Source organism: the organism of the source record quoted next, unplaced genomic scaffold (assembly GCF_019419815.1).
Source record: "Pyrus x bretschneideri cultivar Hongxiangsu unplaced genomic scaffold, Pyrus_bretschneideri_v1 Contig21, whole genome shotgun sequence".
In the NCBI taxonomy this organism is placed as follows: Eukaryota; Viridiplantae; Streptophyta; class Magnoliopsida; order Rosales; family Rosaceae; genus Pyrus; species Pyrus x bretschneideri.
Window position 1 is genome coordinate 6,974,773 of NW_025999513.1, and position 15,705 is coordinate 6,990,477.

The 15,705-nt window shown below is 38.4% G+C and overlaps 1 protein-coding gene across 1 annotated transcript; it reads right to left on the reverse strand.

Moving 5' to 3' along the window:
* Positions 1 to 77: 77 nt before the first annotated feature.
* LOC103950312 lies at positions 78 to 14,370 on the reverse strand. The gene is given in 22 exon segments (XM_048584338.1): positions 78 to 733; positions 1,889 to 2,515; positions 2,737 to 2,887; positions 2,972 to 3,113; positions 3,305 to 3,371; positions 3,373 to 3,423; positions 3,535 to 3,642; positions 3,737 to 3,811; positions 4,477 to 4,713; positions 4,715 to 4,989; positions 5,095 to 5,276; positions 5,489 to 6,051; positions 8,475 to 8,867; positions 9,083 to 9,721; positions 10,086 to 10,236; positions 10,383 to 10,524; positions 10,818 to 10,935; positions 11,028 to 11,135; positions 11,228 to 11,302; positions 11,781 to 12,418; positions 13,187 to 13,368; positions 13,649 to 14,370. Coding segments are annotated over 22 exon segments (5,961 nt in total). The 5' UTR covers positions 14,233 to 14,370; the 3' UTR covers positions 78 to 280.
* Between the last annotated feature and the right edge of the window lie 1,335 nt (positions 14,371 to 15,705).

Consider the following 15,705-nt stretch of genomic DNA (forward strand, 5'->3'; position numbering starts at 1 on the left):
TAATAAATAAAAATTTGACGAACACCTCAAAATTAAAATTTAATTTACACGTAAAATAGTAATCTACTGCCTCTCCAAAATCAAAATTTAAATTTAATTTACACAGAAAAATCAAACACAAATTATTTGCCATCCAGTTTGTAACACTGTTATACAAATACAAATACAATCAAAGAGTTGCTTTCTCGTCTATTTAGTCGGTCAATAAATATACTCCTATGTACTTGAAAAGAAATGGTCAATAACCAGTCACTATAGATTAATACACGTAAACTATACCTTAGCTTGAACCAAACTTCAAGTGTTCCCACCGGAATGGCTCGAACACAAAAAGAACTTCCGGCGTGCTTTTAAAGAGCAAGGCCACACAAACGCAGACAGCAGCAACAATCACCATTGACAGCATTGCCGGCCTGTACACAAGTGACCGTGTGGTGCTGTGAGCTGGTTTCTGTTCACATAACCTGCAGTGTCGCAAGATTGCTTTTATTTCGTTCTTTTCAGTTTCCAAGCTGGCTACTCTTGATGATTTATCTGCATCGGACTGCTTCTGCTTTCCGTTTCTGTCTAACGTGAGGCCAGGGATGTCAAGCACCACATGCCCGCTTTCTAGTGTCTTGCTGATTTTCCGCTGGACAATTTGGACGTAGGAGTAGTGGCTTCGAAGGCATGCATAATCGTATGGTGTCAATCCTGTGCTGTCTCGAGCGTTTTTCCATGCTTTAATTCCCACCTAAAGAAAGTACACCCGTATCAACATGATGAATGGATTATCCAACAATAAAGAAATTTCATAATAGCAGTCCTAAACACATCGTTGAAACTAGAACGGTGAATAGAATCAAATTTCATTTATCATCATTGGTATACAATATATGCTAGACTATTGGGATCAAAATTTTAACAGCAGTCCTATTTGATTTCAAGTTGAATGCAGAATTTGGGTGTTTGATTTCAGCTGTGACAGAGTTAGCATGCATTTAGATGGAGGTTGTAGCCAGCGAAAAGTGATTTCTACGTAGATTTAGAAGAAAAGATTATGTTGCAATTCTGATCAGGGAGATATAAGGCCATCTCCAACCGAAGGGTCCAGAGGGCCAAAGGGTAAAAAATAACCCTAAAACTGTCTCCAACCGAGGACTAGGCCAAAGAGCTTGTGAGCCCCACTGGACAAAAAAGGACCAAAGGGCCAACTAGACAAAAAAAAGGGCCAAAGGGGCCCCACTGAACAAAAAAGACCCAAATGAACCAGCCAGCCCAGGGGCGGGCTGGAATTCAAAAAGCAACGATCAACTAGCCGTTATTTTTTATTTTTTATTTTTTTTTTCAAAATTTGTTTAATTATAGGCCCAGAAAGTATGTTTGGTTGAATGTTTGGGTGTTCTTTTTATAGGCTTTAGAGCTTGCTCAAATCCCTCCCACAGCCAATGTAGGACTCCCACCCACTTCCATGTTTTTTTTGTTTTTTTTTTTTATACAATTCCTCTCCTACAGCCGATGTGTGACTCTCCCACCCACTTCTTTTTTTATTTTTTTTTAATACTCAAAATAAAACCTCTCACATTTGACTTGAAATATATAAGTTGTAGTTTTTTAATTTAAGTTATATTTTTAAAATTTTAGTTGTAGTTTTTTAATTTAAGTTGTAGTTTTTAAATTTAAGTTGTTGTAGTTTTTAAATTTAAATAATAAATTATGTTTAGCCTTATTGCCCTCGGTTGAAGATGGTTTTTAGTGACAGGGCTAAAACAAGCCCTATGGCCCCTTGACCCTCGTTGGAGATGGTAAGAAATATGGCCATGCACTATTCATTAAAATATTAGTTTCTTGGAAAGCCAGAGGGCTAAAATGAGCCCTCTAGCCAGCCTTCGGTTGGAGATGGCCTTACCTTTCCAGGATCATCCGTTAAGGCATCCAATACTTGCTCACAGCCATCGGTACTGGCGGCAATATGAAGAGGAGTCAACCCCATGGGCCCAACAACATCAGGTTTAAACAAGAAACTGTTGCCGTCCTTGTCAACTTGTTTGTTCTGCTCAGATCCTGTCAAACCTGGGACAAATCTTAATAAAAATTCCACCATATGTCTGCCATTTCTTCGAACAGCTCTGTGGAGGAGACCCATATCCAGTAATGCAGACTCAACAGAAGGATGTTTTCCAGCATCGACAGTACCATCAAACAGAATGCCCAAGAGTTTTTTCACTACAGCACACCAATCATGGTCAATGGAGAACTCCATGAGCAACCTGAACCGTCCAAAGGGAAATAGATCCAGATTGGGATCCAATTGACCCAGTCTAAACTTAACGCGACTTCTATGGAGGAGCCAACCCAATTCATGTATAAAGTCCAAGGCTTGGTTCTTGGCTTCCACTTTTTCAGGTCCAGACTGGATGTCATCATCACTCTCAGCCGCCTCAATCACATCTTCCAGCATACAAATCTCGGAGCATACTTCCTGCTCTGCAACTATAAATGGAAAGAAGCTACTACTGAGACCATGATCTTCAACCTGACATAAAAAATTTGACCAAAAAAATGAGAACCATAGAATTCATGTGTCGTTCAGAAAGAGAAACAAATGCTATATGGAGAGGATTGTGTTAAGGCGCTGTCTAGAAACAAATCCTATACACAGCGCATTCACAAGAAAGATGTATGACACTTGGCTCGTTCCAAATGTACATTACAAATGGAGGAAGGGGGAAGGGACAATTAGGAATACGACAGCACCTCAATGAATCCTCGCCCAGTAATATTTGGTATAGAGCAGGAGAATCTGAGGCATTGCTGTTCATCATCCTCAACAGAGCTATCCGCATCATCCATCAAGTCATAACAAGTTTCTTGCACCAGATACTTCCCTTCTAGAGCACAGAGTAACCTGTCAAGACTCAAGATCTAGAATTTAGTAGTTGCGGGAATATCAAAAACAAAGTAATGAAGCATGAATGAACGATGAAAGAACCTTGTGGTGGAACGAGAAAGGTTAAGGCCTTTTACTACAAATTCAGCTCTCTCAGATAAGGAGATCGCAATTGGTTTGATGCATGATATCCTGCAACTTTTATCCGTTTTAAGAGGCAAGGGTGTGTCTAACACAACTTCACCTGCAGGACAGACATAGCTAATCAAAATGTCTCTCTTACAAGATAATTGTTTTTGGTCAACCTCATTATGACTAGAAAATAAAAAAAGAAAGCATGACCAAAATCAATAAAGCATAATGGAAAACCAAAACTGCAAGAAAGATGTGTACAGACACACAGATGAGAGAGAGAGAAAGAGAGAGAGCACAAACCATTGTGTGTAAATGCTACAAAATGTTGCACCCTTGTATACACCCATCCTGTTCTCCAAAAAGGATGCATCCGCAGCATCTAGAAGTGTTTTCAAACTGGATCCCAGATGACAACAGAACTGTATGCAAAAATAATTTAATGACATAAATCCATAATAATTAAGGACATGAAGAAAAAGTTTTCCTCATACAAAGATCAGCCAACTACGTTCAAGCATCCAGAAGCATACCTCCTCCCACGTGGATTTTTCAAGACGAAGGTAAATTGTCAAAATGATACAGCCCGGCCTTATGTAGCTTTCAATGTTCGTAGGACTGTGGGATAGCCAGTCGAGGATCTGGATATTCAGATAATTTATAAAAATCATGTTGTCTGTGGAATGAAACACCAAAATACATTGAAAAGTAGCAAAATCAAGGGAAAAATAATACCTGTGATCGCAGAGCAAACGGAAGTTCACTTGGGTCTTTTCCAAATAGTTTAAAAACAATTCGGTCTGTGCGACTCTGATATGTGGCAGAAAAAGAGCGGTTAAGAAACGTAAAATTGCAGATACATTCTACATACTGGCCTTTTACATAAATAATGCATGTTCCATAGGATTGCTATAACCACCTAGTAACCTTAGCCTCAATTCTATTAACAGTATCAAGCAGATGCGTACACAATGAGTGTGCTTGTGTGTGCGTGCGCTTGCGCTTGTAAACTGCCATATTGGTTTGACTGAAGAGGATAACTGATCTCAAATTTTATGTCACAATTGAAGCATTTCTTAGATATATGCCATAACCAAGTGGCGAGGCGCACTTCACCTCACCATTGTTTGGACGATCAATGGGAAAGATACCCAGATAAGTTCAGAACAGAAAACATGACTTCCTAACTACTCTCAAGGATAGAACAAAGCTATTCTACTATCCAAACAAAAGGATAAGTTATATGCGTATAATGATTAATGACCATTGACAGATTAATCCCTAGTCTCAGGGGGAAAAAAAGATGACTCCAGTTCTGTACACAATGAAATGAAAGACTAAACTGTTGAGGTCCTTCAATATAATCTGATGAACATGAGCAGTGGGCTAAGCATCATCCATGACAAAGGCATTTTTAAGCATTACATTACCAAGCAATTATATAGGGAATAGATGCAACTACAACAAGGATATACCTGAGCCTCTCCACTAGAACTTGATGGTGACTGAGTAGAAGTTAAGTCTGAATTTCCGCTTGTCTGAGGTGGGCTTGACTTGTGAGAATCGCGCTGCATCCATGAAGGAAAACCAGGAGATGCAGTGCCTGGACTTGCAGGAACATGAGTATTCCCTAAGTTCTCTACAAAGTCCTGTGAATCATCATATGTACTATTTAAATCAATGTCATTCAACTGGAACCTTCTGCTTGTAGGTTCAGGGTGTAACTGATTTGGATTCCGAACTGTCTCTTGATGCTGGTAATATTGAACAATGTCCTTTAGGCCTTAATGGGTCCTCAGGATTAACACCATCATCCATATCTAGCACCTTTCGTGCAGTCTGGACAGATGTCCCACTGTTAAATAAACCTTGAGATCCCTGCAGCAATTTAGATACGTTTCTTCCATCAGCCATACCAGCAACATTGGCTAAGCTCCTCAACAAATGAGATACGACATCCTGGTCCTTTGTTTGATCAGAACTACTAGCTGCAATTTATAAATGGCATAATATGTGGATTTAAATAAGTCTAAGATACAATGTCTCAGTAAGACAGAATAATTGAATGTGCAAAGAATAAGGCAAGTACTTACAGTGCATATTCGAGAGTATTCTCAGCAAGCTAATCAATAGATAACTGCTTCCGCTTTCATTATTTAAAGAGCCTCCATTAACTGCAGTATCAGGATTTGTTTTTCTTCTCCTCCTATTATGGCCAGCCAAACGCCTACGACAACTTCTCTTCCCTTCATCAAACTCTTGAAGAGCATGAAACCTGTCCATGAGTGTTAACCATGTTACATTTCATTCAAACAAAGAAAACTCTGCAGAACTCACAATACTAAAAAAAAAAAGATTGATGAACAGCCATGGACAACAAACGCATAACAAGAAACTTACACAACCAAACTCTGTATTTCATCTTAATTCAAAGAAAATTGTGGAAATGTTTCGACAACCAAGAAATAACAATAGAATGGTACCAACCTGCTACACTGTTGACAGAATCGCTGCATAACATTTCCAACCAGTGCTTTAGTTGCCTTTGAATGCATATCACAGACCTTATGCCGCCGGTGGTAATCCTTGGCACTGCTAAGATCAGCCTTACAGTCCTCCACCTGACAAACTGCGCGGTTTGAAGTAGTCCCAATTATCTTTGTTTTCTTCCCAGTTTGTACTTCTTCTTCCATAACGGGGTAAGTTTGCCCACCGAGCTTAAGATTAAGAGATGCAGCTTCATCATTCAACTCTCCGTTTTCCACAAAAACATCCCTTCTCCGTTTCTCCAATTCTCTTGTACCTTTCGCATTCCCCGGACCGATATTATCCGAACCAGAAGAACTGTTGGACAAACCAGCATCAAACAGAGTTTCTGGCCTGACCGGAAAAAACTGCCTACTCCTACCATCAGATGGTGTAGAATTCAATGGACTAGCAGTAAAAAGATCACCATCCCATTTCCAACCATTCAAATCCCATTCCATACTCCTTTTCCCAACGCCCGTCAAATCCGGCACCATCACACCACCCATTCCTCCGAATTCAGACTCCATAGATCAAGATACAAAAAACCCCGAAATATTACAGCGCACCAATTCAAACTCCACCAAATACAAACACCCAATTGAACCAAAAAAAAAAAAAAAAAAAAAATCAAGAGATAAAACTATAAATTTCACCCCAAAACAAAGAACCAATAACACTACAGCCCCAGAAGTTTCTTGAAATTGTTCTTTCCAACAACCCCAGAAAACCAACAACAGCAACCCAGCATATGAAAGGAGCTGAACTACAGCTGCCCAGAACCCAAAATCCACCAATTAGCCACTTATTCTCTCAACATCTCAGTACAAAACACCATACCTGTAAGCCCACAATTACATCCTGGCAATTCTTCCAACTCCATGGAAAGAAACTTGAGCTGAAAGAACTTCAAGAACTAATCCTTTTTTTTTTGGAAGAACTAATCTTTTTATGTGGAAATAAAGAGGAGAGAGAGTGATGAGAGAGAAACTTGCCGGCAGGTTGGTGAATTGTTGGGAGGTGAGCTGAGAGCTGACGAAGAAGTGGCTGAGATCGCAGGATGAGGCAGAGAGAATATAGGACCCCGAGGCAAAACTAATCAGCTTCGGCACATGAAAATTAGGGAAAGGTTGGCAAAAAGGCACCCTCTCTCTGTATAAATGCGGTTTCAGTGGGAAGAGAGAGAGTGAGGAAAGAGGAGACAGGTGTGGTGGTGGTCACTTGTCTTTTAGAAGCTAGGGCACTCAAATGACATGTTTCTCCCTTTCATTTCAACATGAAACTAAATTAACGCTACAAGTCACGAAATGTATTATTTTATTATTATAACAGAAAAGTATGCGATATGATTAATAATATTAATATGTTTCAGTTCTATGATACGTTAATAAATAGTATATTCACGTAGAATGAATAGTAAAACTACTTAATTATGATCGCAGCACACCGAAAAATTATTCCTCCCATCAAATAACTCTCTCACTTGTCCACTACACTTCCATTTGAACTGATTGTGTTGTTAGCTCAAGATCAAGATTTAATGATTGAATCATTGGCAATTAAAACCAAAGAGTAGTTCAAATAAAACGACATAATAATTGGAAAAAATAGTATTTATTGTCAAAATTGATAATATAGTTGAAAAAGTTAAACAAAATTATGCTTGTGTTTTGTATAGTGTGTAGAAACGATGAATCAGACACATCGTAGCGGACAACAATTTCAAATTAAAATATGAGTCAATATGTCTCTGTGACTGGATCTCTTTCCTATTATTTTAGGGATATGATGCTCACACGTTTTTTTTACTTCTGACGCGTATTTTTAATTTTCGATCATCAAATCGGATGAATTGAAAGAGATCAAAGAACAAACTTAATAAAAACTGTGTGAAAAGTAAAATAAAATGGATTGATAGCACACCTCTTATTTTATTGTCCACTAAATTCCATTTTTCAGTTTTTTTTTTTTTTTTTTGCTAGTTAAAATAAATAAATTGGAGAAAAGCAACAAATTGCAAGTGGATAAGCTAGACAATTTGACAATTCCAAAAAACGAGACTATTTTATTTAGAGTAGTACTATATTTACCATCTAACTGTACCATCATTTATGTCATCTCTCTAATGGAGATAGACCCACCAATACATATAAATCCCGCCTTGTATTTAGATACCATTTGACCCTACGTGAGTACGAACTTCCAAAGCACATAAATAGCCTCAACCTTTCTGAGTCGATCATACACTCTCATGAAGGAATGTGATTCATTATATTTTGGGACCACCCAGCTTTACGTAAATAGTAAATACAACTCCCAACGCACCAATTCTAGTGAGAGTGGTCTAAACAACTTCGTGGACAAGCTGCCCTACTAAATATTACCTCGTGTTTAAGAGAGTTGTTTATAAGCGAAAGAGATTCCAAGTCCGAATCTTCTATCTCGTCGAAACCAATGTTTGCAGGTGTTCTATCAACATTTTATATTACTATTCATTTTTGTCTTATTATCTCTATAAAAAAAAAACAATATAAAATGTTAACGTGACTTAACCGTGATCACACAAAATAAAAAGGCACGGGAAGGGCATCGAAGTGGAGGGCAGACAATCCCTGTCCCTCGACAATACAACCTGGTGAGGAATCCTCAAAAGACCATATAGATAAACATACAAAAACAACCCAAAAGGCCGTTTTCATGTCCATTTAAATCGGTCAATAATTCCATTTACTTCAATCTTTCCCCATACATACTTTATATGAACTATCATTAATACATACCGTGCAACACGTCTCGTCGAAATCTTAACGGATACGAAAACCGGTACATTATTTGCCCTACAGAGTTATAGGTTCATATATATGATTAACAGAAACGGCCTAAAGCAAGATTTGAGAAGCGTAAACTGCCCTTAGCTAGTTCCATACTTCAAGCGTTCCCACATGACAGGTGAGCTTTTGAATAGCAAGGCCGCGCAAACACAGACAGCAGCAATGGCTACCATTGACAGCATTGCCGGCCTGTACACAAGCGACTTAGTGTTGCCATAAGCTAGTTTCATTTCACATAGCTTGCAATGTGCCTGCATTGCTTTAATATCAATCCTTTCGGTCTCCAAGCTGGAGACTTTTGAGGACTTATGCCCGTCTAATTGTTTCTTCTTGCTGCTGCTGTCTAGGATAACGCCAGGGATATCAAGCACCACGTGCCTGCTTTCATGTTTCTTGCTGATTTTCCTCCGGACAATTTGGATGTAGGTGTAGCAGCTTCGTTGACATGCATAATCATTTGGTGTCAATCCTGTACTGTCTCGAGCATTTCCCCAAGCTTTAATTCCCACCTAAAGAAGGCAGAAATATCAACATTTGTATGCTTGAAAATAGGCGATTTGAAGTATCAAATTTCATGTGCGACACAGAATGAGCTGACACCAGTCAATTGTATGAGCAAATAGTCAAAGATGTAAGAGAAAAATGTATGCTGATGCAGACCTGTTGTCGGTTTTACCTCCAGTTAAAAAGAAAACTGTGTCAAAGAAGATCAATGAGAAATTACCTTTCCAGGATCATCAGTTAAGGCATCCAATATGTTCTCACATCCATCAGTACTGGCTGCAACATGAAGAGGAGTCAATCCCATCAGCCCAACTGCGTCAGGCTTAAATAAGAATTTATTGCCGTCCCCGCCAACCTGTTGCCCGTCCTCCGATCCTGTTTTGCCTAACTCTTTATCTAGGACAAAACTTAACAAGAGTTCCACCATAGGCCTGCACTTTCTTCGCACAGCTCTGTGAAGGAGGCTCATATCCAACAATGCAATCTCAATAGAAGGATGTTCTCCAGCGTCAACGGTACCCTCAAGCAGAATGCCTAAGAGTTTCTTCACTACAGCACACCAATCATGGTCCATGGAGAACTCCAAAAGCAGCCTGAACCGTCTAAAAGGAAATAGATCTAGGTTGGGATCCATGTGACCGAGTCTAAATTTAGTGTGACCTCTATGAAGGAGCCAACCCAATTCATTTATAAAGTCCATCGCTTGGTTCTTGGCTTCCAATTTTTCAGGTTCTGCTAGGATGCCATCGGCAGTCTCAGCCCCCTCAATCGCACCCTCCAGCATACAAATCTCTGAACATACTTCCTGCTCGGCAACTATAAATGGAAAGAAGCTGCTGCTGAGACCATGATCTTCAACCTGAGATAAAAATAAACAAAATAACAATAATATAAAGAAAAATTTATTAAAAAGTCAGAAGATTCAGAACTCCCAGATTTCATATATTCTTCATGCACAAGTAGTTGTTCAAGACACAAGTCGTCCAATTTACTATGTCAAATCACAACACTGAAGAACTTTTGACAATTCGAAAAGAAATATCACTGGTAAGTATTTGTTAATCACAACACTGAAGGGTGGCCCCAACAGAGTTAAATATTTGTTACTGATCTTGCTCTGCTTAAAAATTTCATTAGTCTGTCATACACAGATCTCAATTAACTATCAATTGGCAAGCTCACTTCAAGGGAAATGTAAAAATATATCAGGCAAATGACAGCACCTCAATGAATCCTCGGCCAGTAACATTTGGTATAGAGCAGGAGAATCTGAGGCACTGTAGCTGATCATTTTCAATGGTTGTATCAGCACCATCCACCAAGTCATAACAAGTTTCTTGGACTAGATACTTCCCTTCCAGAGCACAGAGCAACCTGTGATGAGCTAGGACTAAGTATTTTCCCAGTTATCCTGATAATTATTAATTCGTAAATAGCATCTAAAACTAGAGAGGTCCACACAATCATTGCAATTACTGAAAAAAGGTAATGGAGCTTTAATAAAAAATGATGAAGGATACCTTGTGGTGGCACAAGAAAGGTTAAACCCCTTTACTGCAATCTCAGTTCTTTGTGATAAAGAAACAGCAATTGGTTTGATGCATGATATCCTGCAGTTTTTATTGTTTTTCAGAAGTAAGGGTGTGTCTAAGACAACGTGACCTGCAGGACAGACATAACTAATCAAAAAGACTATTCTTTCGTAAGACCATTATTTTGGTAAATCCCTAAATGCGTTAGTAGATATGTGAACGAATAACAAAATAAAGCAAGACATACATACATGGACCCGTGTGTATGTGCATGCACACATGTCACAGACATATGCATAAAAAATAGATGTTTGTGTATGCGCACGCACATATCACAGACATACGAATAAAAAATAGGTGTGTGTGTGTGTGCGTGAGAGAGAGAGAGAGAGAGAGAGAGAGAGAGAGAGAGAGAGAGCAAACCATTGTACGTAAATGCTACAAAATGTTGCACCCTAGTATATACCCATCCTGTTGTCCAGAAAGGATCATTGGCAGCATGTAAAAGTCGTTTCAAAATGGATCCCAGATTACGGCACAGCTGTATGCAAACATAATAATTAAGGACATGGAAAGAGATCTTCCTGATACAAAGATAGCAATCTACATTCTGGCATCTGCACAGAAGCATACCTCCTCCCACGTGGATTTTTCTAGACGGAGGTAAACTGTCAAAATGACACATCCCGGCCTTATGTAACTTTCAATGTCTGTGGGACTGTGGGACAACCAGTCGAGAATCTGGATATTCAAAATATATCATAATACTGTTGCACGTGCGATGAAACACAATTTACATTGTGAAGAACTAAAATCAAGGCACCAAATATTACCTGTGATCGTAGAACAATTGGAAGATCATTTGGATCTTTTCCAAAGAGTTTAAAAACAATACGATCCGTGCGACTCTGAAACAGGCAGAAAAGGAGTGGTTAAGAGGCGTAACAGTGCAGAAACATTTTACACACTGGCCTTTCATACTAAAAAATATTAAAAAAACGGATACTCGACTCTAATTGCTATAGCCTACAAACCTCCCATAGTTCAACTACAATTCTATTAACCTTATTATTAAGCAGAAGCATCCGCACACATTTATATATACAAAGCACTATACAAAAGAAGACAATCCAGCTCAAGTTTTACGTCACAACAGAATTATTTATTAGGTTAGGTAAGCCGTAACCAAGTACTTCATGTTTTTTCAATCAATTGACTAGGCAAATGGACAAGTCAAGAATGCAAAGCATTGCCACCTAAATGCTGAATTAAAGTGAGAACAGAGCTATTTTTCTATCCAACAGAAAGGGACAGGTTATGGCATATACAAGCATTAGTATACCCAGCAATAACTAGGAATGAAATGCAATTACAACAAGAATATACCTGAACCTCTCCACTAGAACTTGATGAAGTTGAGTAAGAAGTCCCACTTGTCTGAGGTGGGCTAGACTTTTGCAAATCCTGCCGCATCCATAAGGGAAAACCATGAGGCACTGTCCCTGAATTTACAGGGAATTGAGATTTCCCTAGGCTGGCCAAATAGTCCTGGGAATCGTCATATGTATTATTTAAATCAATGCCATTTAACTGGATCCTCCCTGTTGTAGCTTCTGGTGCAACTGATGTGGATGGAACTCTGTCTATTGAGGGAAATGGCTTGGTGGCATTTACACCCGAAACAACTTGCAGACCTCCATGATCGGCATCAACTGAAGATATTCTCCTGAAATCTGATGCAGGTACTGTAGAACACTGTTGCATAGGTCTTGAAGGGTCCTCACGATTAACATAGTCATTCATCTTAGAGGCTGAAACAGAAGGCTTACTTGGTTCACAGCCATTGGAAACTGTATCTAGGACCTTTTGTGCAGTCTGAGTTGATGTCCCACCATTTAGTAAACCTTGAGATGCCGTAAGCAATGCAGACATGTTCCTTCCATCAACTGTACCCGAAAGATTGGCTAGACTTTTCAAAAGATGAGAAAGCAAATCCTGATCCTTTGTTTGATCTGAACTATTAGCTGCATTTTATAGAAGGCATAAAAAAATGGAGTCGAATAAGCCACTTATGACAAGAAAAACTAACATAATCAATAAAATACTATAATAACATGATCGCTGAGACATATTCCTAAATAATTGTTTCTAGGGAATTAGAATTCAATTTAATAGGCCCATCGTTCATGCATCCTAGAATGTGAAATACGGACAGTCCAACAATCAGAGCAAGAAAGTGCAACAAACAATGGTGCATAGGATGAAATTCAAGCATACAAGGAGTGCTCTGGTATATAAAACTTGAAATAGTGAGTCATCAATTATTTTGGATAGGTATCTACATTGAATTTATATTATTAAAAAAATTTAACTCTAAAAATAGAAAACTTTTGAATATTTTGACATGAATATCTGCACAAAATTTTAACTTTCTATTGAATTAACCTCAGAAAAACTGAAAACTTTCCATGACTAGGCATCAATATTCAAATTTTCATCAAATTAACCTCAGAAAAACTAGCACTTTGTCATTCGTACAGAAAAAACAGTGCGCCTTAAGCAGTTAGGGACTCATCAAGTAATATGTCATATCTCCACATGAAACAAATGAGTTGTTTATTGATATAGTCATTTTCCTACAAGCCTCAATCAAATAATGACAAAACCCAAGACCACAAGAACTTTGACATCAGCAGATGGCAATCAGCACACAATTCTATAACCAATTAACATATCAATTTATTGTCCAGGTAAAGCAGCCGGAAATTGAATGCCAATAAGATAAGATTTACAGTGGATGTTGGAGAGTATTCTCAGCAAACTAATCAATAGATAACTGCTTCCTCTTTCATCATTCAATGAGCCTTCATTAACTACAGCATCAGGATGTGTTTTTCTTCTCCTCCTATTGTGGCCAGCCAAACGCCTACGACAACTTCTCCTTCCTTCATCAAACTCTTGAAGAACATGAAACCTGCCCATGAGTATAACCACATTGCAAATTCAACAAAAAAATATGCAAACTTCGAGTATATCTAACACAGTGACGAACAGCTGTGGACCCAAATCATGAGAACAACAAACTCTGTATTTCATCTTCTAGAAACAATGTCTATAACTTACACAATCAAACTCTGTATTTCATCTTTTAGAAACGTCTACAAGAAATCAACAAATAAATGTCCTGGACCTTAATTAAAGAAAATTTTGAAATGTTTCTCACCATACAAGGACAACCATAGAATTGAACCAACCTGCTACACTGCTGACAGAACCGCTGCAAAACATTTCCCACCGAAGCTTTAGTTGCCTTAGAATGCATATCACAGACCTTATGTCGTCGGTGGTAATCCTTGGCATTGCTAAGATCAGCCTTACAGTCCTCCACCTGACAAACTGCCCGGTTTAAAGTAGTCCCAACTATCTTCGTCTTCTTCCCAGTTTGTACGTCTCCTTCCATGATTGGGTAAGCTTGCTCGCCAAGCTTGAGATTAAGACACCCAACTTCATTGTTTAACTCTTCATTTTCTACAATACTATCCCTTCTTCTTTTCTCCAGCTCTCTCTTACCTTTCTCATTCCCCGGACAGATGTCATCCGAACCAGAAGAAGAAGTGTTGGACAAACCAGCAGTGGAGGGAGTTTCCGGCGGCCCAAGCGGAAACAACTGCCTACTCCTACAATCAGATGGTGCAGCGTTCAAAGGACTAGCAGTAAAAAGATCACCATCCCATTTCCAATCATTTAAATCCCATTCCAAACTCTTTTTCCCAACCGCCTTCAAATCCGACACCGTCGGACTATAGAACTTCCGAGATCCGCCTCCGAAAGCCTCCATAAATCAAAATTCCTACAAAAACCCAAAATTTTTATAATGGCAAAGTCCAATTCCACCAGATATAAATACCCAATTCAACAAGTAAAAACAAGCCCAAATATGTAACCTTATATTTCAACCAGAAATCAGTAACTTTACACTACAAGACCATAAATTTCTGGCAATTATTCTCTCTAGGCTCACCAGAAATCCAAAAGCAGTACACCACATAGCAACAGAGCTAAAACAGCAGCTGCCCATCTGCCCAAAATCCACAAATTACCCACTTATGCCCTCAAAATCCACACTAAAAACCCATCAATTCCATCAAGCAAAGATTCCAACCTTCACAAACAAACAGCTTCAAGAGCATAAAATTCTGCAGAAACGAATCGCAAAAACAAACAGAGAAACTTGCCGGCGAGAGCTGAGCTGGTAAATCCCAGCAAGAGCGGCGGAAGACGGATGAGATCGCCAGAGACGGAGGAGTCAGAGAGAATATAGCAATACAAAGCAGCAATTGAAAATTAGGAAAAGGTTAGGAAAAGACTCTGTATAAATGCGGTTTCAGTGGGGAAAGAGACAGCATTATGGGATTAATTTATTGATTAACAAATTAAATTATATGACGCAGTGGGAGCAAAGGAATCTACGCCTCCCGCTGTAAAAAAATACCAACACGGCTCTCCTGCTCTCTCTCTGTAGTGAGAGAAAGAGGAGAGAGAGAGAGACGTCTGTACTGACGTGGCCAATGGAAGTTGAAGATCTGATTGGAAATGATAAGGATTGTCTATACTTTCACTTTCGATGCCCTTTCGTAGTTACGGTCAAACCATATTAATATTTTATATTATTTTTTATAAAGATAATAAGATAAAAATAAATAGTAATATAAAATATTGACGTAACTTAATCGTGATCATATCAAACAGGAGAACACCGAAAATGAGAAAGCAGACAATCTCGCCCGATTGAAAATTCAGAAACACTTTTTTTTGTTTTTTGTTTTTTTTTTTTTTTTTTTTAACTTTGCATTAATCCGAGTAAAAATCCCACGCGTTTCGGGGAGAAAACGAGCAGAAGTGACTGCGTGCAGGCCCGGCTGACGGTGCCTTCGGGTGTTTGTTTTGGATTTTACCGCGACTTTTAAAAAAATAAATAAACAGCCTCCACCAAATAGACCCTTTTTTTAATTTTGTTTAAGAGAAGCACGTTGGAAAAAAATTAATTTTTATCTAATGGATTTAACTAACTTCCAAAATAAATGGACCCCAAAATTAAAACCAAACTAACCCACCGAAAGCTATGTTACCAATTATTTTCAGATCAAAATCTTAAATAAAAAAAAGAGGTATAATTAGAATTCCCTGTAATTTTTTACCAATTTTTAAATCAAACATTTGTTTCTTTTTAAAATTTGATCAAGATACTTTAATTAACAATCACGTCAGCATTTGTTATTTATTTAAATTACATGATTTTTTAAGCTAAAAT